Source organism: Grammomys surdaster, unplaced genomic scaffold (assembly GCF_004785775.1).
Source record: "Grammomys surdaster isolate TR1022 unplaced genomic scaffold, NIH_TR_1.0 202, whole genome shotgun sequence".
In the NCBI taxonomy this organism is placed as follows: Eukaryota; Metazoa; Chordata; class Mammalia; order Rodentia; family Muridae; genus Grammomys; species Grammomys surdaster.
In genome coordinates this window covers 620,883-646,170 of record NW_021604647.1, presented here as the reverse complement: position 1 = coordinate 646,170, position 25,288 = coordinate 620,883, and the positions used below count along the sequence as shown (strand labels likewise).

The 25,288-nt window shown below is 53.5% G+C and overlaps 1 protein-coding gene across 1 annotated transcript in view; it reads right to left on the bottom strand.

Moving 5' to 3' along the window:
- Positions 1 to 4,827: 4,827 nt before the first annotated feature.
- Positions 4,828 to 25,288, bottom strand: part of Rtn4r (reticulon 4 receptor) — a 25,264-nt gene continuing 4,803 nt past the window's right edge. Inside the window, exon 2 of the mRNA XM_028770562.1 lies at positions 4,828 to 6,504. Coding sequence (XP_028626395.1) covers positions 5,105 to 6,504 — 1,400 coding nt within the window. The 3' untranslated portion in view covers positions 4,828 to 5,104. The remainder of the gene's footprint in view (positions 6,505 to 25,288) is intronic.

The following is a 25,288-nucleotide window of genomic DNA, read 5'->3' as shown; positions in this document are numbered from 1 at the left end:
CAGAGAGGACACCTAAGAAGAGTCTGTAAGCATCTACTGCCCAAACCTCACTCTGCCTAGCAGCACACAGACTGCTACCCAGAATCCCACAGTCCGACCAGAGACACAAGTTCCACCCTATTCCTCCCCCTCTCTCCCCTCCTTTTCTTCCTCCCCTATCATTTTTCAGAAATAATTGTGAGGCAACTGTATCAGACAGTGGCTGAACCTTGCCCCAGAGCCTGGGCCCCAGATCCTCACAGGGTGGACTGCCTGGCGGCTTGCTGTAGAGTTTGCTGTGTGAGCTCTGCATCCTCCTCTAATTGTCGGTGCTTACTTCTCCCCTTTGTCAGCAGAGCTGCAAGCCTTGGCGGCATCATTAATGCAACTCTGGCGCTCTGGTGTGAGGAGGGGGCTGCCCGGCTGCCGCTCCTCTTCCCGCCCCGAGATGGATGTTCCTTTATTGCCCATAAATCTCTGCACAGTCTCTGTAAAGACAAATCGGAGGCCTGCTAGTCCCTCGTGTTTGTTGGGCCAGTAGGCTGTGGGTTTAATTAGGCCTCAACACTCACAAGAGCAGCTCTGGAGAGTTGAGGGGCAGGCTACGCTATGCTAGGTCTTCAAGAGAGCAGGATTTGCACGGGGGCAGGGTCTGACCTCCTGCTTTGTCTGCGGGAATTGAGGTTGGTCCACATGAGGGAATCATACATCACTCCTCCTTCAAACATCTGTCTATGTGGGTACACATGCTGGACCCTGCAGTGTGGTCTGCTCTTGCTCATGTAGCTCTGCGACAGCCCAGGCCCAGGATTGTCTGAGGCAGGCCTCCAGGAGTGACTGTCAGCCCTTAGGAAGTCTTCCTTTCTGTGCCTTCAGTTGGAACACAGTAGGGACCTAACGGATGCATGGGTAGATGAGTGAGGCTCTGCCTCTTGCTCCCTGTGCTGAAACAGGAAGCATATCTTCAGGCCCAGCCACAGTACTGGCCCCGAGGGCAGAGTCCAAATGGGAGCTGCCTGCCAGCCTTCATCTGTAATATGCTATTTGAGCCAGGGAGGTAGGTAGGTGTAGCTTGCCCTGCCCTCTGCGTGTGTGTCAGGATGTCAAGTGGATTGCTTTGCGGGTGTGCCCACAGAAATGAGGTTCAGTCCAGTTCCCATCTACCATTTGCTATATGACGTTGTGGCCCCTTGTTCTACCGAAACCTAGACTGTGAGGGTCAAGAAGATGGGCATTGGAGATGGCCTTGGTGTGTATGGTTCAGGGGAGCGGGCTCGGGCACCATGAGATGGTAAAATCCACAGATGACTTGGAACCATCTGACCAGACAAGTAATTTTGGTTTTCACACATTTACCATGCTGTCTTCCCTCCCAGAGACATCCCAGGATTCCTGGCACAGGAGAGAGGTCAACACCTAGAATCCTGTGATGTTCCTGTGTTCCAGAGTATTCAAGGCCAGCCTCAGCTCATAGCCAGTTATGTAAACAAGTGTGACCTCAGGTCCATCCCTGTTCACACAAGTCTTCCTCATATCAGGGATATCAGTAGTGTTCCAGTGGGCCCTTGAATGAAAGGTTCCCAACCCACGCTGAGGGAGATCGGGGCAGGGCTCACGGCTAAGGCACTCTTCTCCCCACCTTGTTCCAGCTGTGAGTGTCCTCTGTGCCCAGCTCATCTGACAAATTCTCACTTCTCTGCAAACATGTTTCTGGCATGTTCTCAGTCTCACTAGACATCTATTGTCGGACATTCTGCTGCTTCTATTATTTTAGAATAATTTAAGGATTTAAAAATAATAATTCTCCCAATTACTGTGCAAAACCCCACCAGCAAGATAAATGGGGCAGATGTTCCTTTAAGTCCAGATGTGAAACCCTGAAGCAGTTTCTGAGACATGAGGACCTGCAAGGGGTCCTGAGTGACCTTAGGAGACGCCAGCTCTGAGCCTAGTGCCTCAAGGGCTGCTTGCTCCAGACTCATTTCCCAGGGTAGCTACCCACTGTGAGTCAGGCTCCAGCTGTCAATCTCCAGAAATTACGCTCAATGGTGTGGCCTTGCCAGGGCTTGGGATACTGGGCCAGGCCTGTGAACAGGGAAGGATTATATCACAGGAAGCCCTGTGGTTGGCCTAGAATCCTTGGAAGGGAGCCAGGTGTGTCCATGGTAAACCAGCAGAGGACACCCAAGGCGGGGCTGACATAGTCCACAGTGCTTTGTATGGCTTTAATTAGCTTCCTGCACAGCCTCAGGGTCCCAGAGACCCGGGTTGGACACTAGCCAGAGGCCAAACTGATGTCCAGAACCTGACCTAAGGGAGCCTGCTGAGCCAACACCAGGTGGGTAGAGATAAGGAAGGGTTAGGGTGGGCCAGAGTGGAGTCCTGGGGCTTTGGCCCACCCCCACTCCTTCCAGGTCCCTCCCCATCACCGGCCGGTGATCTCATCCATTCCTGGGCTGTAAATATCACCCAAATGCTCACGACTCCCAAACGTGTCCTCCAGCCGGGCCCCTCTCCCGAGCTCAGCCTGCACAGCCCACGCGACACCCCCGCCCAGATGTCTCCTGGGCCTCAACAAGCCGCTCCTCCTGGCACCCCCTCCTTGGGGACAGGCGCCCCTTGCTGGCTGCTTAGGGCAGACGCCTGGGAGCCCTGCCCACCGCCTCCAACCATCCTGTCAAGTCCAACTTGAAACACATCCCCTGCCTTCTGGATCTGCCACCCCTAAGGTCTGGCCAGAAAGTGGCAATTCCATAGTCCCTGCCTGTGTGCAGACCCCACACTGTGCACCACTGTCAGAAGAGCCATCTCTAAAAATTAGACCCTGCCCACTCCCCCTTGAGACAAAATCCAAAAGGATGCATGCTCTCTCACACATACATACTCTGGCCATTGCTTCTGCACCCTGCCCCACCTCACACTTAGCCTCTACACCATCTTCACTGTCAGTCTGGCTAGAGCACTATCTCCACTCTGTAACATACCCTCAGACTTCTCTCTCTGGAGAGGGGAGTGTGCAGAGCCTCAAGGGACAGGGCAGGGTCTGTAGGATCCAGGGTACGCGTCTCAGGCTGTTAGCCTGGTTATTATAGTACAGCATGTGGCCCAGAAGCCTTTTCACCATCACCAGGGGCTGACCTAGAATCCCCACCTGTGGGCCAGCTGTTGGTAACAGAAACAGAAAGTGACCTGAGGCCAGATAGTGCCTGCCAATGAGGACCAAGCTCAGCATAGGTAGTGAACTCCCTGTTCCGAAAGTGTGTGGACTAAGATGAGACCCTCTGTCCTGTGAGCCACATCTGCTGCAGATGGCCAGCTCAAGACCCCTAAGGTTCTTTGTTAATGGAAGCTTTATGGTCATGACTTACAATTGGGAAGACCTAGTCTTACCCCTCAGCACTGCCCACCCTGCAGACTTAGCAGGCTGCCTTGGTCTTCTCAGATAGGCAGGAGCTCATTGTTGTTATTGGTGGCGTCATCGATGAAGACCCCTGTCCTGTCCACCAGGTGCAGGCCAGCAGCCTCCCAGGATGCTGGGGAGCGCTATGGCAGGCTGTCATCTTCACAGGATGCTGGGGAGTGCTGTGGCAGGCTGTCTTCTTCACAGGCAGTATACCGAGCCTCCTCAGCTAGGGCTACAAGGGTGAACAGGGTGTTGGAGAATAGCTCCTAAGGGGAAGGGCTAGGCAAGCGGTGCTCTCTCTCACCCAGGAGACCTGCTCCAATTGCAGCATCCCCAGATTAGGGACAAGCAATGGTGCCCTGGCTCAGAGCGCAGGCTAGAGTCCACTCTGCAGAGGAACAAACTGCAAGTGTAAATGTAGACAGCCATGTGGATATGCGTGGTAGCACCAGCAGGCCCAGGCCCAGGCCCAGGGGTTCCTGGAAGAGGTTCCTTGGTAAGGAGAAGAAGCCCAGACCAGGACCTCAGATTCCAGCTTTGCCCTGGGCCCCTCCTCCGTGGTGGCTGAGCGCACTCCTCACCCAGCCTCCTCCCTGAGCTTCTGGATCCCTGGCCGCCCCCATGGCCATCTGGCTCCCCCGATTCCCTCCCCCAGGGCCCAGTGTCTTTCCTTTCTCCCAGCTCTTGCCCTGGTAGAGGAGGAAGACCCCTTCCTGTTCCCCTCACAACTGCTTCCTCACTCTTTCTGGCCAAGTGGTTCTTTTCCGTCTGTGTCTGAGTCCTTTTCAGCCCAGGCCTCAGAGAATCACACATGCATCTTCTTGTCTGTGCTGCTTTAAGCACATGCACACACACGTGTTGTCTGTGTGGCTCCTGCTCTGCCATGTGTGTCTGTTCTGTGCTCACGTGTCTTCATGGGCATATGTATCCTCTAGTGTGTGCTTGTATGAGGCCCACATCTAGGCATGAGGTCTGCGACCTGGGGCAGTAGTATGAGAGTGCACACACCCCCTGCATGAGCTTGAGCTACCCCATTCCTGGTTGTTCCCAAGCAGTGGGAGTATGGTCTTTATACCTCACTCTCAGCCTCCCCTTGGGCTAGACAACCCCAGAGTAGATGTCCCCACAAAACCGAGCTTATTTAGAACCATATATTGCTAAGCTTATAGTCAGCCCAGCTCTCAGAGAAGTTGGCTGAGCTCAAGGATGACAGCTATGGGGCACACGCACTGGTGCAGCGGGAGGGTGGTGAGAATGTCACCTCACTCCCATATGTGAACCCCACCCCCACCCCACCCCCCATTCAGCCCAAACTGCCCCACCAATGAGGGTGGGCAGTTCTATCTCCTCTCAGGCCTTCTGTGCCAGTGTCTGAAGGAGATGCTATGCTGGGACCCACCCTCGTTTCTCACCACCCACAGTACCGCAGCCTGAGAGGCCACAGCTTAAGAAAAGAGCTCTTTATTCCACGTCATCCAATATTTTACACAAGTAAAATAAAATTCATATCTCTATATACCGCGATCCGGGTGGGAGGCAGCGTTCTGGAACAAACGCCACCCCCGGAACCCTGTAAACATGATGGGGTGGAGATGGGGGTGGGCTGGTGGGGAGGCATCTGTCAGGGAGGGCCTGGCCTGCTCCTTAGAACCTGTCCCTGGCTCTGGCTGGCGGCGTGGAGGGAGACCCCATATGTACACACATCTGGTGGCTGGTGACTGGTCAGCAGGGCCCAAGCAGTGTCCAGAGTAACAGCACAAGGCCCAGAGGAACAAGGCTGCAGGCCAGAGCAGGCAGGGCCCCTGAACCCTCTGCATCCCGCGGTCCACTGCTCCCACTTCCTGCCTGTCCCAGACGGCAGTGGCTGCGGGTGCGATTTTTTCGGGAACAACCTGGCCTCCTGCGGGGACCAGTGGTGGGCAGTCCTGGTGACTCAGAACCCCCAGGTCTCAGGGCAGTCAGTGGGGGCTCTGCAGAGCTGGGCAAAGTCCCAAATGGAGAGTCATTGATGTGCCGAGGGCCTGAACCATTGCCTGGTGGAGTGTCCCCAGAAGGCACACGTCCCTTGAGGGCATTTCCAGCAGAAGCTGGCCTTCCGGGCTCCAGTACTGAGGCCTTGTCTGCAGCATCCGGCTGGCAGCACTTGGGGAGGCCCAGCAGCTCCTCATCAGTGAGCTGACTGGTCTGAATGGGACGGAAGGGCCCTGGAGCCACAGCACAACCCTCTAGGTCATTGACAGCGAGGCGCTTAAGATCACGGCCTGCCAGGCGTGGGGGCAGGTTGCAGGGCACCTCTGATGAGGAACCTCGGAACTTTTGCAGCCAAGCCCAGAGTGGACGTGCCCGGCAGTCACACACCCAGGGGTTGTCATTGAGTCGCAGGTACTGCAGAGATCTCAGGGGCACCAGGACCTCTGCAGGTAGCATGGAGATGTTATTGGCAAACAGGTAGAGGGTCATGAGGCGGCCAAGGTCCCGGAAGGCATGTGGGTGCACTCGAGCCACATGGTTCTGGTGCAGGAGGAGGCGGTCAAGACTGTGCAGGCCACGGAAAGCGTGCTCAGGCACACTGGGGATACGGTTGCCATGCAGAAAGAGATGCGTGAGGTTGCCCAGGTCTCGGAAGGTGTTGTCAGGGAGCGCCTGCAGATTGTTGTCTTGTAGGTAAAGGTACTGCAAAGCTGCTAGTCCACGGAATAGGCCGGGACCCAGCTCCTGCAGGCCACATCGGTCTAGGTGCAGTGTGTGCAGGTGGCCCAGGCCGTGGAACGTGGTAGGGTCCACGACACGAAGCTGTGCATTGTCACTAAGATCTAGTTGCTCCAGGAGGGTCAGACCAGTGAAGGCAGCAGCATCGATCCGGGCCAGAGCATTAGAGTGCAGCCACAGGATAGTGAGATTTCGGCATGACTGGAAGCTGGCAGCTGGCACATGAGAGATTCGGTTGCCATGCAGGAAGATTCGCTGGCTAGAGGCTGGGATGCCAGTGGGCACAGCCTGCAGGCCCTGCTGGGGGCAGCTTGTTGTTACCTTGGGCTCATTGTAGCACACACAAGCACCAGGGCATGGTGTTGCTACCCTCCAGGCCTGTAGCCATAGCACCCATGCCAAGAGCTGGCTTCCTGTGGGCAGAGAAAAAGGTGATCAGACAGGAGCCCTAGGAGGTGAGACTTGATGCTAGAACCAATTCTCATTGAGTGGGTCTCCATGGGACTGGGCAGAGTCCAAAGGCCGCAAGCCTTGGAAATGGGGATGGAAGGCCTCTGCCTTCTACTCCATGTAGACAATACTGGGTTATAAGCTGTCTTTGGAGACACATTCCATACTGGTGATCATGTCTGAACTCCTAAGCCCCATGCCACCCTACCTCATATACTTGCTGACATACATGACTGTTGCTTTGCCCAGGGCTAGCCCAATTGGTCACCAAAAACACACATCTGGAGGCCTTCTTGGCTAGTGCATATACCAGCTCAGGACTCCAACACACAGAAGAGCCCCTGGGATCTGGTTGCTGTTTGCCTCCACCAGCCTTAGCTCTATCCTTGGTCTGCCCAAATCAACTCCATCAAGGTACAGGTTAAGAAGGAAGCGGGGAGTCTAGCTCTTGGGGAAAAAAACACTGTAGGAACATCCTAGACCTGCTATGTCCCTTGACCCAGGCTGCAGCAGAGGGGCTGAGGCTCACAATCCATGCCCAGCCCAGTCTCTTACAGCTCTTGAGGACCTCTGACAACTGGGATTCTAGGGGATCTCCTCAAGCTAAAATAGAAGATATGCTTGAATGGAGAATTTTCAGCCCCTGGAGGGCCTGTAGAAGTCTCCAGAGGCCAGGGGTAGGTCTTCTCACTAGCACCTCTGCTAACCAAGAAGAGGAGCCTGGGGAAGGCAGGGATGGAGGGAAGGCACAGAATCCTACCCCAGGAACCTCTCCCAGGCCCCCAGGGCAGGCTGCTCCTCCTCCACAAGCCTCCCTTTTAAGCACTTCCTGACTTGGCTGTGAACACTTCTGCAGCCTCCTCCCCTGGCCTCATTCTCAGCTCCATCCCTTTCCAGTCTTCCTGCCCATCCTTGTTGCCACCCCACTTCTCTTAGTGGTCCCAAGGCACTATACCCCATCCCAGTCTCTGGGCCATATACCTGGGTGTGGCCAAGGACCTATATAAGCCTCAGCAGACTGCAGCTAGGGATGGGGTGCCACATCCCTGGGAAAAAGCTTCTTGGCCTGTCACTAGAGCCCCATCCTTTTGAATGCCGAAGGCTCTTTCAGGAGTGAGTCTATTAAAATGTGAATCCCCCTGGGAGGGTTATGGCTTATCAGCTAACACCTCCATTGACAGCTAACACCTGTGTTGGCAGCTAGCTAAGAGCAGGATTCTGCAGACAGGAGGCCAAGGCTGGCTAACTGCTTGGAGCCTACTGACACCAGAGGGAGGAGGGGAAGGCCAGGAGCTAGCTTTCCTTACCAAGCCTTGGCCTCTGGGAACTTCTCACTGGACCCCTGACCACAAAGGGTCCTCTCATGAGTGTGCTGACTAGTGCTCTAAATCTGGAGCCCCACAGGCCAGGCAAGCCTAACAGCCAGCAAGATTTCAAGCCCTGGGGACTTCATTTCTAATACTCAGTGGCTTTCTTTGAAGAGCTTGTGTTTGCTGGGCCTCGAGTCATTTGTTGGCAACCATGGTGGCAAGCCAGGCCCAGAAGCCCCCAATCCATGGAGGCCCCTCCCTGGGCTGGCCATGTGCGGGTTGCACATAGGCCTGAGGCACTGTCTAAGCACTTAGCTTCCTCTCACATTCTCTTCTTACACATCCTTTCTGGGACAGTGGGGTCTGGCCTTGTCAGCACCCCATGATGCCCTGCCTGCTGTCACAAAAGAACACTATACAATGTGTACACCATTTTCTGGTCTTGAACTCAGGACCCAAGACTGGGTAAGTAGGGGGCTTCCATGTCCCCATGGCCAGGCTGGAGATTTTATTGCCATGGGTGACAACTTTATCAGCCTAGTTGTGCTAAAGACTGCTTGTTACCTACAATGCCATGCTGCTGACTGGATCTCACATACACTCGAGGCACCACTAATCCCTCTGTGCTACCCACCACACAGTGGTGGACTGAGACAGGCTATAGGCCCGAGTCCTGAGGTTGCCCAATGCTAACACAGCTGTGGTCAGGGTCCTCAGGAACGAGCCACAATAGGGAGGTGGGCAACCAGAGGGGCTGCTATGTGGTGCTCAGCCGTACCAGGCAGAAGGTAAAAGACACAGCTGTGTTTCTGTTGGAAATCAACTTCTGAGAGGCAGCCCTTCTCACCCTCTCAGCACAGGGGCTGGGGTAGGCTCTTCTGCCGTAGCCACAGTAATTGGCTCCAGCCTGGGCCCCCCTGGGGCCTGCCCGCTGGTCTCCATGGCAACTCCTGAGCTGAGCAAGCATGAGGGGGCATCTTTTTATGAGCTAATCAAACCCAACTTTGCAGCATTGCGTGTGTTCACAGCAGGGGTTTGGGGAAATACCCAGACACCTGACCAGGCGTTGTAAGGATGTTCCCTGACCCCACCCGTGGGTTGCCCTATTCAGTCTCTATCTGCCACCTTGCAGGTCTTGCTGGCTCATTCTGTGGTTTCTGCAGTGCCCTGAGCCACAAGGCTTCTGAACTTCATGTCTGAACCTCTCCATTTCCATTTATTTTCCATTCTCAAACCTGCCCACTGATTCTCATGGGAGAAGGCCTCCCTTCTGCAGAGCAGCCTAGCCCTCTGGCCTCCCTGTAGCCTCTACCTGACGGCACTCCTAACCAGTCTCATTCATGTCCCTGTTCTCAGAAAGCACCTGGCATGCACACGTGGGCAGAAAATGGTCCTAGGAGGTCCATCTCTCTCACATGGCATCCATGCAGAGACTCCTTCAGAACCCTACATCCACTTGAGTCAGCCTTGTAAGCCATGCATATAGCTTTTTATATTTCTCTAGCTACACTTAAGTCAGTTGTCATCAGACCTGTGTATGGGGTCCCCTCCAGGGCTTTTCCATTGAGAACTAACTGGCTGTTGGAACTAGGTCATGGCCAGAGGCTTCTAGCTCAGCTCAGGTCATCTAGGGGGCCACAGGGACATGCAGGTGACAGTGGGAAAGGACTGGTCCCTAGTGCACATGGCTCTGAGATTCCCCAGGGAGGACAATGACTATATACAGACCCCAGGCTCCTTTTCCACCTGGGGCAGCCAGATCAGGCAGGATACAGCCACTGGGCTACTCATCTGGTACCTGCAGCTCTTTGGAGTCAAGAGCCCATATTTACACTCATTGATGAGGGAATGGGGAGAGGGAAGAAGAGAGAGATGGGGAGACAGGAGAGTGGAGATGAAAGATGGAAGAGGAGGAAAGAGGAAGGGAGAGGGAATGGGAGTCAGGAAGAGGACAGGGGCAGAGGGAAGGAAGCCAGGGAACAGGGGGTGTGAACAGGGAGAAAGGGAGGGGAGGGTCCAGGTCAGGTGAGAGGCTTCTGGGGCCTTGGCCAGCAGCCGCTTGAGCCAGCAGGCAGGCACTGCTGAGGTCAGCAGCTCACCTCAGCAGCCCAGTGAACTGCCAAGCTGAGCTGAGACTGCCTTCTTTAGCATCTTCCCATCCCACTGCGGACTTGCAGACCTGCATACACTCCACCACCGCCCTATCCTAGGTTGACATCCCATGGGGATGGCCTCTTGTCCTCACCTGATGAGACCAAGAAACAGTGCAGGCTCATAGGCTCACAGACTCTGGGAACTGGCTTTCATCCTTCTACTGGCTGGGTGCCCTCAGGGCTGATGGGTCTCTCAAAGTACAAATATCTACCCCACGGACTTTGGAGGAACGTACCAGATATACATTCCTTACCATCAGCAGCAGTCTGTTTCACAGGTCAGGAAACTGAGGCAGTGGGTAGTGAAGGCCTGCTCACATATTGAGGCAGTTTAAAAGGAAGGGAGAGTGGGAGACGGAACAACGTGCTACCTGAAGTGCTATCAAGGAGAGTCTAGCCAGTTCATGAAGGACAATTGCTACACAGCCAGGGCAGCCAATGGGTGTTAGAATACTGGTCTGTTGGATAGGCAGTGGGGCATGGGGATCTCCCATGCTGTCTAGGGCCAGGAGGATATCTCCGTGGATATACAAAGCTGGGGTCAGAAGGCTGTAGAAGGGCTGGGCTGCTTCAGCAGAAGAGACCACAGTTACAAGGCAGAACAGCTCAGCATACAAGACCAGAAATAGCTCCGGGAGAGGTTGGCCAGACCGAGGTCACCCCCACACTGCAGAGTCGAGAATCCTTCTCTGGGTCTAGCACATCCCTGCTGACCCCCACCCCCATCTGTTCCCGACATCCACTCACTTCTCACACACACACTGCCCACCTTCCATCCCTCACTGGCCACAGACACGCACAGTGACAGCTTGTATCCATACTGTGCTTCCTGGGCCCTCCTCAGAACACAGTCAGGGGAGCAGGAAGGTGGCTTCCAGAGGACAGCCTATACTGTGTCTCCTGAGGGTGTGGTCACCAGCCTCTGGCCCTGTCCTATCCCTTGAGGCCTTGTTCCTTATTGATCCTGACTATCAAGCAGAACAGGCCAGGTCAATAATGGGCAAGGTCACTTGCCACAGTAGGCAGATACGAGACCTGTGTTGGTGCACTTCAGGCCTGGACTTAGCAGTGGGTAAACTGAGGCCTGGTATGTGTTCTGGCTGCTTGATGCATTGCAACTGGAACCAAGCTGTTGGAAGTGGCTTTTGACTATGCCGGGTCATCCTCTTGTCCTCAGAGAACCCACCACAGAAACCCACCTGCCTCTGCCTCTCACGTGCTGCAATTAAAGGCATGCCCCATCAGTGCCCACCATGCCCAGCTCTTTCAGTTTTATTTTTGGGACAGGGGCATGAAGCTGCCCACACCTTTAACTTGCAGTGACCCCACTTCAGCCTCCCGAGTAGCTGGGGTTACAAGTGTGTGTCTCTCCTAGGAATCCATTTCTTGTCCCTGTCCATTGCTTACTTAAGGGGCTCCCAAGCCTCACCAGGATACTCACCTCCCAGACCCCACCCCTGTGAACCCTGCTTGATGGGCCTATGGTGGAATACCTAGAGATTCTGCCTGGCTGAAGCCCATCCAACTCAGTGTCCCCCTCCTTGACAGGCAGCTGCTAGCCAACAAACACCTGCTGCCTAATTACCTGCCTCTCACCCCCAGGCCTCCTCTGTGGTCATGCTGCTAATTCAGTCCATCTTCCAGTCTTGCTTCAGTCCCCAAGGACACTAACGTGGAACTAAGCAATGACTGGCATATCCCTACCATAGACATCCTATGAAGCCTAAGTCCCAGGACTGCCTCACAAATGTCTCCCATTCTTGCCATCTTGATGCTGTCCAGGATGGAGTGTTCTGCAAAGCAGGATCTATAGTACTGGATTCTGCCTTCTGTGCCTCAAACCTACTTTTGTGACAAGTACCCTAGACAGAGTCCTGGATCACACATCTTATCCTTGAATCTGCTGTTGACCCATGAGGCCCTGAGTATCAACACACAGAGTAAGTATGTCTTTGGGTGCGTGTGATACTTGTATATACCAAGCCTGGACTGAGAGATAACATATACTAGGAGATAAGCCATTGAGGAGGGGAGGTAGACACAGGACTGTGTTGTCAATATGTCATTTGCAGTATGCAAAACAGGATGAACGTCTTATAGAAGCCAGTAACCCTTAGGCACAGGGGCAGAAATGGGTTGGTATAGAGGGCTGTGCACACATCAGGACCTAGAGGAGGGTCTGCTACCCTGTGGTGGGAGGAGGTAGGTGACGTCTCTCCACGGTTCTTGCATTTGTAGGACATGATCAACCAAGCAGGCAGGTGGCCTCTGCCCAGGCTGAACTCATTCTGCTATAAAAAAGCAATGCAGGCCTTGAGGCTGACATCAGCTTGAACCCTCTGGCTCCCACCCTCTGGGACCCACCGACTGTGCCTCTTGGCCACTCCTCAGGACGAAAGAAGGCAGACAGGACTCTACTAGAGATGGCCAGTTAATGAAGCCTCAGCACACCCTCCTAAGTGGGTTGCTCCAGCCTTAGAGACTTCTGTCATAGAGCCAGTGGTGGCAGCAGGACAGGCAGGGAGTGCCAATGGGAGCAAAGGATCCAAGAGAGAGTATACAATCCTCTTCAGATGTGCCCATTGGAATCACCCTCCAAGGCCAAAGCACTGAGTCCATGGAGCTAGAAGAAAGGCTGAGGGGCCCCAGGCACTCAAGAGCCCAAGAGCAGGCTGTTCTATTAGCAATAAGCTGTTTCCTTGGCATGCAGCCACGTCTATGTGCTCACCCACGATCCAGGGCTGCTTTCGGCACAGTGACGCCGGCACCACACATGGTGTGGCCCACAATGCTGGGCCCTCTTACAGGAAGTTTGCTGACCTGCTTTGTGACTGAACACCTGCTGGGTGCAGTGTGGCTATCTTAACACTCACAAGGGCTCAGCCAAGGGCACTCAACCTCCTGCTTGAGGAAAAGGAGCCCTGCAGTCAGAGAAGACTATTCACTGCTCCTGCCAAGCCTGCATGGCTGGGTGAGCTGAACACAGTGATCTCTCACCTTAGTGCAGGGTTGGCATAGGGGGACACTGGGCAAGACATTCAGGGGGATTGCAGGTAGCATGTGGAAGTAGTGAAATCCTGTTTGGGTTATGGAAAATCAAGTATCCTGCTAAGGACATCAGGGGGCATGTGACTAAGTGTGCATAATAAAATACAACGTGGAAGCTGAGGCAGGAGGATCATGAGCTGAAGGTCAATCATAGCAAGACTTTGTCTCAAAAACACCAAACCAAGCTGGGGGTAGTAGGAACACTTTACTTTTGTAATTGAGAGGTGGAAATGGGAAAATCAGGAGTTCGAGACCATCCTGTCAAGAACAGTCAGGGTCAGGAGAGGCGGCTCAGAAGCTCTGAGCACTTGCTGCTCTCCTAGAGGGCCCACGTCAGTTCCCAGCACTCACATAGCAGCTCACAGTGATTTTTTTAAATATAGTTCCTATATGGCTCACACATATACATGTAGGCTGAATTTTTAAAATACACACACACACACACGCACATGCACATGCACACGCACACGCACACATATTGCTGGGCGGTGGTGGCGCACGCCCTGAATCCCAGCACTTGGGAGGCAGAGGCAGGCCGATTTCTGAGTTCGAGGCCAGCCTGGTCTACAGAGTGAGTTCCAGGACAGCCAGGGCTACACAGAGAAACCCTGTGTCAAAAAAAAACAAAAAACAAAAAACAAAAAAAACAAAAAAACAAAACAAGAAAGGAAGAGAGAGAGAGAGAGAGAGAGAGAGAGAGAGAGAGAGAGAGAGAGATTAACAGCTAGCCACCAGGACCAAAAATAAGGGTCACTCCTCTTCTGGGAGAGAAGGATAAGGGCCCTAATGGGGAAACACACCTGGGGGAGGTGGATTTGGGGTTGGTGGTGGCTCGGCTCAGTGGGGGTCAGCTGGGACGCTGGTCCTGCCGTGCCAGTATAATCACCTCTAGGACTTGGCAGAGCTCTGATGACCCCTTTGCTGCAAACTGCTTCAGAAGCTCTGACTGGGCCCCACGGAGCTGGCTCTCTGACTCTCTGCCATCAGTTCTTGGTCTGGGTGGGAATGGGAGCAGGGGCATGGAGCAAGTCAGCACTGATAAATTTCTCAAGACGTTAAGAGTCTAGCCTTGGCTAACAGACGTTCACAGTTAAGAAAACAGGATTTATTACAGGTGAGAAGACTTAGTCCAGGAAAGGTGAAGGGAGTACTTTTTGATAAACAGGAAGGTTTGGACCACTTCTGATGACCTCAGAGGCAGCTACTCATGCAGATCCACGGCCAGGGTCACAAACTGAAAGTGGGCGACAAGTATTTTCTTCTGCTGTCATCACATCAGCATCTCCATCGTGATCGCTTCATCACCAACATCACCGTCACCGTGGCTGTCACTGTCACCACTGTCGCTGTCATAGCATCAGCACTACCACAATCACCGTCATTGCTGGGCCTCGACCATCACTTAATGTCACGTGTTAGTTAGCTTTCTGTCACCATGACAAAATCTGAGTCAGCTTTTTAGGGAGGAAAGGTTCCTTTTAGATCACAGTTTGAGGTTCGGGCCCATGGTGGGCCTTGTTGGAGGAAGTATGTCACCTGTGGTGGGCTTTCAGGTGAGCCCATGCCAGGCCTAGTCATTCTCTGCTTGGGAACCAGGATGTAGTTCTCAGCTACTCTCCAGCACCATGCCTGCCTGTGTGCCACCATGCTCCCTGCCATGATGATAATAGACTAGGCCTCTGAAACTGAAAGCAAGCCTCCAATTAAATGCTTTCTTTCATACAAGTTGCCTTGGTCATGGTGTCCCTTCACAGCAATAATAGCACAGTGACCAAGACACCCCATAACACAGTGAGGAGGTGACATTATTTCTAGTCCACACATAAAGGCCCGAAGGCAAAACCCCAATAGGATCCCAGTGAGGTGAAGAGACAAGGCACATTCTTTGGCCCCAGGATCCCTGCAGGCTTACACAAGTTCCCATGGACCACAGGACAGGGAGAGACAGCTATTCTGGCCTTCTTCATCTCCCACAGCACATCATTCTTGGTCCAAGCCTTCTTCCCTGGGCTAGGCGAGGACTGAGGCTCAAAAGTAGGTCCACGTTTAGAGTAGCTGGAGAGGAGGCCGAGTGCCCTGAGCCTGTCACCACGACAGCAATGTGAGGCTCACACCAGCCCGGCACCACCTCTCCCGGACAGCCTACAGCCTTGAATTCGCACTGAAGTATCCCTAGCCCAGTCTGGGCTGGAGTTTGTGTCCTGCCTCCCCAGAAGTTAGCCTATGGCTTGACACCCAGAATTGGTATATCCACCCTGAACTTGGTCACTGTAATCACATGAGAAGTTGGAGAAGGTGAAGTACAGGTCAACGCAGAGGAGCCACAAGAACCCTTTGCTGTAGCAGTCACAGTCACTGGCATGGCCTGACTGTGGACCCTGTTCTATGCAGAGAATGCTTTGCCTGTACCAAAGGACAGCGGCAGTTAGGATGTACCTTTAGCATATTTGGAGCTGTGTGCTGCCTTCCCGGAAAATCGTCTTAGCAGGCTTGCTGGCCTGTGGGGGGTAGGGGTAGGTGGGCTGCATAGCACAGCCTGCCACACTCTGCAAGAGACCTGAACTCAGGCAGCATCAGCTGCAGCAGCTTAATCACCACGTATAACTCTTCTTTCTGCTCCACCCACCACCACCATCACACTCTGTGAGCTGTATACAGACCCCTGCTAACTCCCCACTGGAATGATGGTGACTGAGAAGCATGCCCTGTGGAGTCAGGAGTAGAGAGACATGCGGAGAAAGGGTCTCTGCTCTTGGCATAAGGCATATGGGGAAGCCCAGGGCAGCTCCTACTTGATGGCTCGGAATCTGCCAGTTCACATGTCCCATCTCAGCAGAACCCTGAATCTGCTTCCCCCGAAAAGGTGACTAGCAAGCATCACAGCTTCAAAAAGGCACCGAGGCAGATCACAAAGGAATTCAAGAAGTGGCAGGTAGAGGGTCAGGAAGAGTCAGAAATTAGAGGGAAATTCTAACTGGTCCACCCAGGAACAGAAGTGGATTTAAAACAAGAACAGGGTGCTATGACCAGGGAGTCACCAGAGAACAAGAAAGAGTGTCTAGAAATTAAAAATAGAATTGCTAAAATTAAAAGAATCAATAGGAGGGTTGGAAAACAAGGTCAAGGAAATCTTCCAGAAAGAAAAACAAAAAGAAAAACTGAATGAGATTCAACGGGCAAATGTGGGTCAACTGTGTTTTAGGGCAATTGTATGAAGGGAGAACAGAAAATGCAGGGTAAAAAATTATCCAAGAAATAATTTGGCACTCCTAGAGCCAAGGACCTGGACCGTCACTGGGCATTCACAGCAAACTTCAAGCTCCTGGAGAGTGAGAGATTCCAGGAGAAAAAGCTGCTCATAAACAATGCAAGGCAGAACTGGAGCTCCCCAAAGCACCCTGCATGCCAGGAAACTGCAATGTTGCAAGACTCAGAAAGGCTTTTAAAATATGGGATTCTGGACCCAGCCAGTCTAGCTTGAACGCATCTGGAAACACTGGAGGGCTCAGATGGCCCTTCGCTGTACCTTCCCTACAAGTACTTCAGCTGAAACAAAACCACAGTCACAGAGGTTAGTGTGCATCCCACAAAAGGAGGAAGTCCTGGGTGGCAGGACAGGGCCTGGGATGGGACCCAAGGGACAATGGGGACACGATGAAGAGCTTGTTCTCCCATGAAGTGGGACAAGAAGATAAAGAATTACTCTACAGTCAACTGTAAGCCGGGGAGAAACGAAGGACAGGTGAAAGAGAAGAGAGTGTGAGTCCTCTGAGTGGTCAAACACAGGTCAGGTAGTAGAGCTGAAAGCCAGCATCCTGAGCAGGGACATGCTGGTCCCTGGGGTGGCTGAGAATGGACCTGGGTCTCTGACCCCCGACATTCTCTGTTATGGGGCTTTTGGAATTCAGACGTTTGAAGGGATGCTCCCAGGTCCAGGTCTGTAGTCACGGTTCCTCATCGCCCCCCATGCCCCTCCACATCCATTTTGCTCTGGTTCTACTGCCCTGACAGACTCTGACCCGGCTGGCTGCTTCCCACAGGCCATTCTCTTCTCACTGTCACTACCACCGCCACCACCCTGTTCAAGCTTCAGCCTCTGTCTCAGGTTGTCTTGGGGGCAGGGAGGCAGTTGAAAGCCTAAGGGCCACCTTTTTTTGGAGGTGGGATTCAACCCCTGGGCCTCAGCTTCTCTAATCCTCAGAGCTCCAACCTGCAACAAAGCCCACAGTACACGGGCAGGGGCAATGAGAATAAGTAATTGCTCTTTTATTAACGAGTGATAAATTATTCCTATATGATTGTGTGTGATAACGCTTGCTTATTTGAAATCAATTTGGAATGGAAATTGTTGGCGGCTTCTCACCTGCGCGGGTGGAAGCCAGGCACTACTGCCTCATACAGAAAAGGAGGTCACTGTATTTTGGCTACATCCTGCTGCTGCTGCATTTAGGATGCTATGGCAGGCATGGGGAGGGGGAGCCATGGGGCTGTGAAGCCAGGGAGACAAGGTACCTCTAACCTCACTTCTAGGCAGCACCTCAGCCTCTGTAGCCTTCCGGGTCTTCCCGGCCTTCCCACTGCCCCTACCTGCAGCTCTAAACAAGGCAAAGCCCCGTTGATGAAGCACTTGCTGTGGAAGTGTGATTGACGGCCTGAGTTAGGACACTCAACACCCACAGAACAGCCGGATGCTATTCAAAGTGTGAGCCTCTAACTTCAGGACTGGGAAGACAGAGGAAGGACAAAAGTAGGAAGACTGGAGCTCACTGGTCAGCCAGGCTAGACAGATAAGCAGGCTGTAGGTTTGGTGAGAGATCCTGTCTCAAAAGGAAGGCAAAAAGCTTCTACTACCAGTCAAGGATCCAGGCTCCTTTTGAGCTGAGAAAGGACCAGACTGGAGAGTCTCCTTCCTAACAGGCCCTAGGCCCCACTGAGGACTTCTCCAGTGACCACAGCATGGCCAGCTGTGTCAGGGGCCACACCTAGATCTGGCTACATCCATCTCTCCAGTGTGATTCTTGGGGATCTGGGAGCCCTAACTTTTACCTCACACCCAGTGTCCAGTTCAGGGACCAAACAGGCCATCCTTGGCTCTCACTGGCAAGCTTCAAAAAGTACTAACCCTTTTCCTGGCCATAGTCTTAATGATTCCACAAAACATGGCCCTATTTTCCTCCCACTCTGAAACCCAATGTAAGAGGGTCCTTAGAGAGCCTAGGCCTCTAGTGCTCCTATTCCAATACATGGAGTCCTGGTAACCAGGTCCTACATCAGTAAGCACCTCTCCTTGGGAATGAGTATTTAAAACCCTGTATCCAGCAGGCCAACCAGATCCTCCCTCCAACTAGGCCCCACCCACTCCTCATCTGTCTTGGGTGGCTGCTTCAGGCATGGGTGGTCATGACTTAGCCAGTGGGTTAGTCCCATGTGACCCTTGAGGATTTGGCAGCCAGCAGTGAGGCTGAGTCACCCTGAGTCCAGCTACAATGGAACAGCTCAGTCATGACTGATGTCCAGGGTAGCACACCTGTGAAGCAAACCCCAGAGTCCCTCAGTGCCAGGGCTCCCATCAGCCCCACAGGGACTGGACAGAGACTTAGCCAGTGTCTCTGCAACCTGTTTCTGTTACTGGGTCATGGGCTGTGGGCACCATGGAGCAGAAACATGCCTCGTGACAAGCATACAGTAGGAGCTCCATGTCTGCTTGTCATATGCAACTACATGCTCACTCTAGGCAAATGGCGGACTCTGTGTGGCTGTGGAGATGACTTCCTGAGGATGCCCAGTGCTGGAGCAACTCTGATCCTATCCTGGTTGGGGGAGACTCGTGTACTCAAGTTCTGAGTTTCTGTGAGGGGCCCTCAAGAGTAACTTTACCTCCGTTATGGATGTTTGTACTGTCCCTCCCCACCACTTTTTTTTTTTTTGAGGCAGCATAGGATACCCCAGACTAGAACTTACTATGTAACCTAGGCTGGTCTCAAACTCTAGAGGATGCCCTGCTTCAGCCTTCTAAGTAGTGGGAGTACAGCATGAGTTACTGTGCTCAGCTCCCCGCCAAACATATGCCCGAAGTCCCAATCCCCAGTGTGATTCTATTATTTACTCATTCATTCATTCATTCATTCATTCATTCATTTGGAGAGCACCAGAGGCTCAGGTTCTCTAGAACCCTCTTGAATTGGGCTCCAGGGAGGAAAGAGAATGGGCCCAGTTTTGCAGAATCATTAAGACTATGGCCAGGAAGAAGCAAGTGAAGCTTGCCAGTGAGAGCCACGAATGGCCTGCGCCCCGGGTGTGAGCTCTGTGAGGTGAGAGCCTGGGACCCTTCATTTCACTTTCCTGTTTATGTGTATGGGTGTTATGTTGCCTGTATACCATGTGGGTACCACGCCCCCAGAGCCAGAAGAGAGCATTCGATTCCCCTGGGACCAGAGTTACAGAAGGTTATAAGATATCACGTGGGTTCTGGGTACTGTGAATTGAACATGAGTCCTCTCGGAGGGGCAGCTTGTGCCCTTACCTGCTGAGCCAGGCTGAGAACTGTTCATCTTTCTGTCTTGGTCCTCAAATGTCGGGGGCTTTAGGTGTGTAATCAGTACACCCTACCCCTGATATGAAGGCATTTGAAGGGAGTTAGTGGGAGGTGGTTAAGGGTTGGATAAGGTCTTAAGGGTGAAGCTTTGAGATGGATCAGTGGCCTAGAAGAAACCCCAGAGACGCCATTCCCTACAGCAAGAAAACCATCTGCCAGACAGGAACAAGTAGCTCACTAGAACCTGACTGTGTGTGCGCTCTGGTCTAGGAGTTCTAACCTCTAGAACTGAGAGAAAATTAATTTCTGCTATTTGTGATGCCCAGTTCACGGTATTTTGTTACGGCAGTATGAGCTAGTAGAATCTCCTTCTCAAAACTTTGGAGTATTCTTTTCAGGTTTTCAGACACGAGTATGAGCAGGTAAAATCCAAAATGTTTCTTCCTTGTTCTGCTTGATGTCACATTGATACCGGAGCAGGTAAAAAGAAACACATTAACAGCCCTGTGCCTTGAGGCCCCTGATACCATGTCTATCATGTAGGGCAGCCCTGAGTGTATCAGGGGTTGGGAGGCCTAGATCCATTTGTATTGGGGGGGTATTGTGGGCCCCCAGCCTGAGTTTATCTTTCATCTGGATCAAGAGCCATGATGGAGTTCACACCTGGCTCGTTTGGGGAAGCTGTATGATGCTGCACAAGAAAGGTCCTGCCCACCAGCTCAGAACTGCCAGCAGTACTTGGCCTCTCCCTAAGGAAATGTCCCCACCCTGTGGAGGAGAAAGCCCAGTGCTGCCCTTCCATCCCTCTCACAAAGCTTTGTTCAAGCAACTCCCCTTTGGGCAAAACTGCCTTGTTCCCAGGCCCAGGCCCATGCCCTCAAGGCCTTCTGAGGACCTACTCCTTCACCAGTCTTGGCCTTTGTTCCTGCCCACCTCCCAAACTCCGAACTCCGTGGAGCCCTCCCCAGGGTCAATGCATACAAGCTCTGTCCAGGGGCTGTAATGATCCAGGGCATCAGCTAGGGCAGAGCAGGTCTTCACCACACATGTTCCCAGGCGAAGCAAGGACAATGAGCGTCCAAACACAATCTGGTCTTAAGGGAGGCCCTGGGCTGAGAGTCTTTCCCTCCCTGACTATCTGCCACCACAGAACCACATTAGCAAACCCTGCCCTCCCCAGAGCTGTGGTCACAGCTGATAAAGATGGTCATATAACCTGAGGGCCTGGAGATCCCTGGAAATTCATCCCCTGAGGCTTTGGGTCTGGGTAGCTGTCTTGGGGTGGGGGTGGAGATTCGGGGGCCACCATGGACTCAAGTGTGTATGCCACTGCTCCTGGAGTTGCTGGATGTCACTGAGGCCCTTTGGGAGAGCTGGAAATAAAGTAGCCTATAGTAGTGGGGAGGGCTCTGAAGAGGTCTGATGCCCCCACCACCACCACCCACCTCGAGGACATCTTGAGCCACCTTGTGGCCAGGCTGTGGCTCCGGCAGCAGGTGAAGGATGGAGTGCGTTAGGGCCACCATCTGTCTCAGCTGTGACGGGCTCTCTACTGACATCCAGGAGGGATGTCGACGGAGTATCTTTATGGGAAGAGTTTTTCTTTTGCCAATTTTCGAACAGGAAGCCAGACACTTGTCACACCTGTCCTCGTGTCAGCCTTGCCTGACATAAATTGGGGCCGAGGCAGGGAGATAAAAGACAGGGCGGACACGGCCCAGTGTGCAGAGACCACGTGTCAGGCCGCAGCACACACCGAGCCACGAGGGTATCCTGCTGGGGCTGTTCGCACTGAGTTCCTCCCCTGCCTCCTTTCTCCCCCTGCCCAAAGGCCAGCCTGCCCTGGTACCCTTGCCTCCTGTGGAGCAGAGGGACATCTGCTCTGATACTCTAACAGCCAGGGCCCCTCCCCTTGGCCTAATCGCCAGTTGGGGTGGGGGAGAAATCCCACAGAGAGGGAGGGCCTCGAGTGGGTGGGGCTCCGGGGGGCGGGGCCTCGAGAGGACTGGCTTGGGGTCCTCTTGCCATTCTGTTGATGCCCACACTACACCATTCAGTCTTGAGATTTGAGGACATCGCCTTGGAGCTTCGAATGGCTCTGGGAGAAAAACATGTTATAAAGATCCTAGTGTCTTCACTGCCCAGGGCTGGCCTGTAACTGGTGGGACAAGGAAGACTTTGCTAAGAGGAAGGAGGGAGAGGCCAGTGCCATCTGAGGCCTTCCTGCAATGGGAACCCACCCAAAGCCCAACGTCCTCACAGTGGGGGCTTGTTCAGTGCCCTTCAGCTTTACCAAGGGTGGGGCTGTGGTCCTCCCAGGGGTTCAGCACACCCGCGGCCATGCAGATAGGCGAGGGACACTCAGTGGGGACACCAACTGTCCTGCTGCTTCCTCAGACAGAGCTGAAGGTTTGTGTCTACAGCTCTCAAGGAGACCTAAGGGGTCAGCCCTGCCAGGCTCTCATGCCACCATCATGCCCACTCTGTACTCTCTGAGGATGGGGCACTGGACACATCTCAACCAGGGCAGATGAAGACTAAGAACTTATCAGGGGAACAGGGCAGAGCTCCAAGGAAGAGCCACTGTGGGGTAGTGTGAAGGCAGAAGCAGCCATGGGCACTGCAAGCGGCACACTCTGGGTGACCTTGGCAGCCCTCTCTGGACTGCTATTCTGGAGGTTGGCCAGGCTCAGGACAGCAGCTACCCTGTCTCTCTAGGGACTTCTGCTTCCAGCTACAGCTTTAGGGTCCCCTGCCTGAACTGCTTCCAAGGACCAAGTATAAAGACAAGCACCTCCTCTCGTGGTCCTGCAAGCTGGATGGAGGGACAAAGGCCTCCAAGCTCCTAGATCGACCAGGCTCCCTCTCGGGGGTCAAACTGCACCGCACACTTCTCAAAGGTATGGAGATCCTAGCTTCCTGACTGCATTCCCCAGCTGCCGGGCCTGCCTGGAGCCAGAGTGCCCTCCCTCACCCTCTCAGTCCAGTGACCAGGAGCTAGAACATTGTTCCTCAAGACAGCTGGCAAGGCTGCTGGGGGGCCGGGCAGCTCCAGTGTGGGCTCTTCCTGTGCCTAGTGCTTCGCAGGGGCTTGTGGTCAGGGAGCTCACAGGGCCCCCACACCTATACCCATTTTCTTTCCAGAGGTGGGGCAAGGGTGGGACTGACCAAGAGTTAGAGGAAGTACAAGAATTGGGGGCTCTGTCTCCCACCAAGGGCTCAAAAGCCATCCCAGCGTCAGATTCCTGAGCCGGTTCCCTTGGTCTATGCTGGAGGCATAAGCATGTTGTAGCCTGGGAGAACTCCCATCAACAGATGACCAGGAACTGGCCAGCATGGACAAATCAAGCTCCCTGTGGCCAGCTGGCTTTCACCAGCATGTCCACCTTCACCGTGTCCATGCCAACAGGGGAGCTCAGGAGCCAGCATCCGCCTTTGGGTTCTGAAGCTCTCACCTACACCATCTTGGCCAACTAGGTTTCCCTGGCTGCTAGCCCTGAGGGCCGTGAGCTTGGGTATTTCCTGACAGATAAAGGGGCAAGTGGGTGGCCGGGGAGAATGTTTCTCTTTGTTGATATGCTACAGCTTTCTGGGCCTCTCCCTGCAACTATCTGGCGGAGCCGCTGCCCATTGCTCATGCTCCCTAAAGCCTCAAGCCAGGATGGGGCTGCTTGGAAGATGCAGAGATGTGGAGACTCTGGAGCCCATGTGGCAAGAGATTCCCCATCAAGGGTGGAAGGAACAGTTCCTACACAAGATCTTCTGGCCCACCCTGAGAGAAAGTGAGCAAGGCTTTACTCTTTGCAGGGGCAGCCAGGGTGGACTCCAGGCAGGCTCAAAGGTTAACAGGGAAGATGATATAGCAGCAAGAGCCTGGGGTGGAATGGAGGGTATCCGGTGGCTCAGATGGGTTTGCAGAAAGGGCTAGAGGGGATAGTCAAGAGTCAGAGTGGACACTGGACTTTCTTCAGGGGTAAGAGGGGGAGGCACAGACTCGAGACTCGGATGATGGATGCAGAGGCTATGATGCCGTCTGAATCTAGGGAACCCGGGATGCTCAGTGGAACACAGCTGGGGAACTGTGGTATCAGTTGGGAGGTGCTGGGTATCAGCAAAGACAAGAGACCTCCCTGGTGTGAGCAGTGCCCAGGTGCCTGTCTACCCCTGCATCACCTGGGAGATGCTCAAGCTGGTGACCCTAAAGGCAGCCTAGGTGGCTGCAGGTCGAGTGGTCTTGGATCTAAAGATGTTTAATTGGCCACACTAGCCTGGCACTTGGCAGGGACGGAGTTATGTTTGTTACCTACAGCCAGGCCAGGTGGCTCTGGACACGACCAAGGGACATATGGGTAGATGTTGCGGATTCTTAGAAGGACGGAAGCTCTTGTTCTCTGCTCACCATTCATGTTTCCCGTGTACCTACAGTATGCAAGGCCTGTCCTGGCTCATGTGCCGAAAGGCATCCCCACTGTTGCCATGCATGGCTCCCCATAATCTCTCCTGGAGAACAGCACCCCAAATCTTGAGAACTCTATGTTCTTCTGGTTCTCAGGGCACTAAGCTGGAAGCACCAGGATTACAGGTAAACAGGGTTATAGATGACACCTTCAGTGACCAGCAAAAGCTGGTGAGGCCCAAGGTCACACAGCCAGTCAGACTGCATGAGCTGATCCTATGGCTCGCTGGACTGAGGGGAGGGGGAACTTCTGGCAGGTCCCCAAGCTGGCCCCATCTGGGCCCTGGCAGGAGGGTGAAGAAAGCCAACGTCTTAACAAGGTCATAATAGCTGGGACAAATTGAGGACACCGTGCAGGGGATTTCAGGCTGGACAGGGACAATCTGAGAGGGCTCCCAGGAGGCAGTGAGCACCCTAGAGCCTCACTCTGGTTTGAGACCCTGGGCACTCTAACATGTTCAGCCCCACTCCCTACCTCAGTGGGCCCCTCACCCAGCTTCAGCCTTTGCCTGACATTTCCCGTGACATTTGCTGCAAAGAAATAGAGTCATAAATCCAAAGGTTAAATTTGCACATTGCCTTACAACACCAGGAGAAACCTGTCCCTCCATCCACCAGGTGGCCCATGGGTGCAGCTTGGTGTGGGATGCCCTGCCCATCCCCCTCCACCCCATCACTATTTCCCAAAATGGCATCGTGAGTATACCAGGCCATGGAGTTTGCTGCATAGTTTGGAGATGCCTGCCCCATCTGAAACCAAGGCTCTGAGGTGCCCTCCGAAAGATGCTGTGTCAGCGGCTTAACCCAGCCTACCCACAGCTGATCATAAACCTTTGTTTGAAATCTAACAACAGCCGGGCGGTGGTGGCGCAGACCTTTATCCCCAGCACTCAGGAGGCAGAGGCAGGCAGATTTCTAAGTTCAAAGCCAGCCTGTTCTACAGAATGAGTTCTAGGGCAGCCAGTGCTACACAGAGAAACTCTGTCTCAAAAAAAAAAAAAAAAAAACAGGAAAGAGGAAGAGGAAAAAGAGGAGGAAGAGGAGAAAAATAAAAAGGAAAGGAAAGAAATCAACCATATTCTATGAAACTCCAATTCCCAATTTCCAGGAGGACCAAAGAGCACCCCTGGGCAACCTGCTCCCCGTGAAGCTGGATCAGCTCCTGAGATGTCTATACACACCTCTGCCAACCTCCATGTGCCAGGGTGCTGCATGCCAGGGTGCTGCATGCCAGGGTGCTGCATG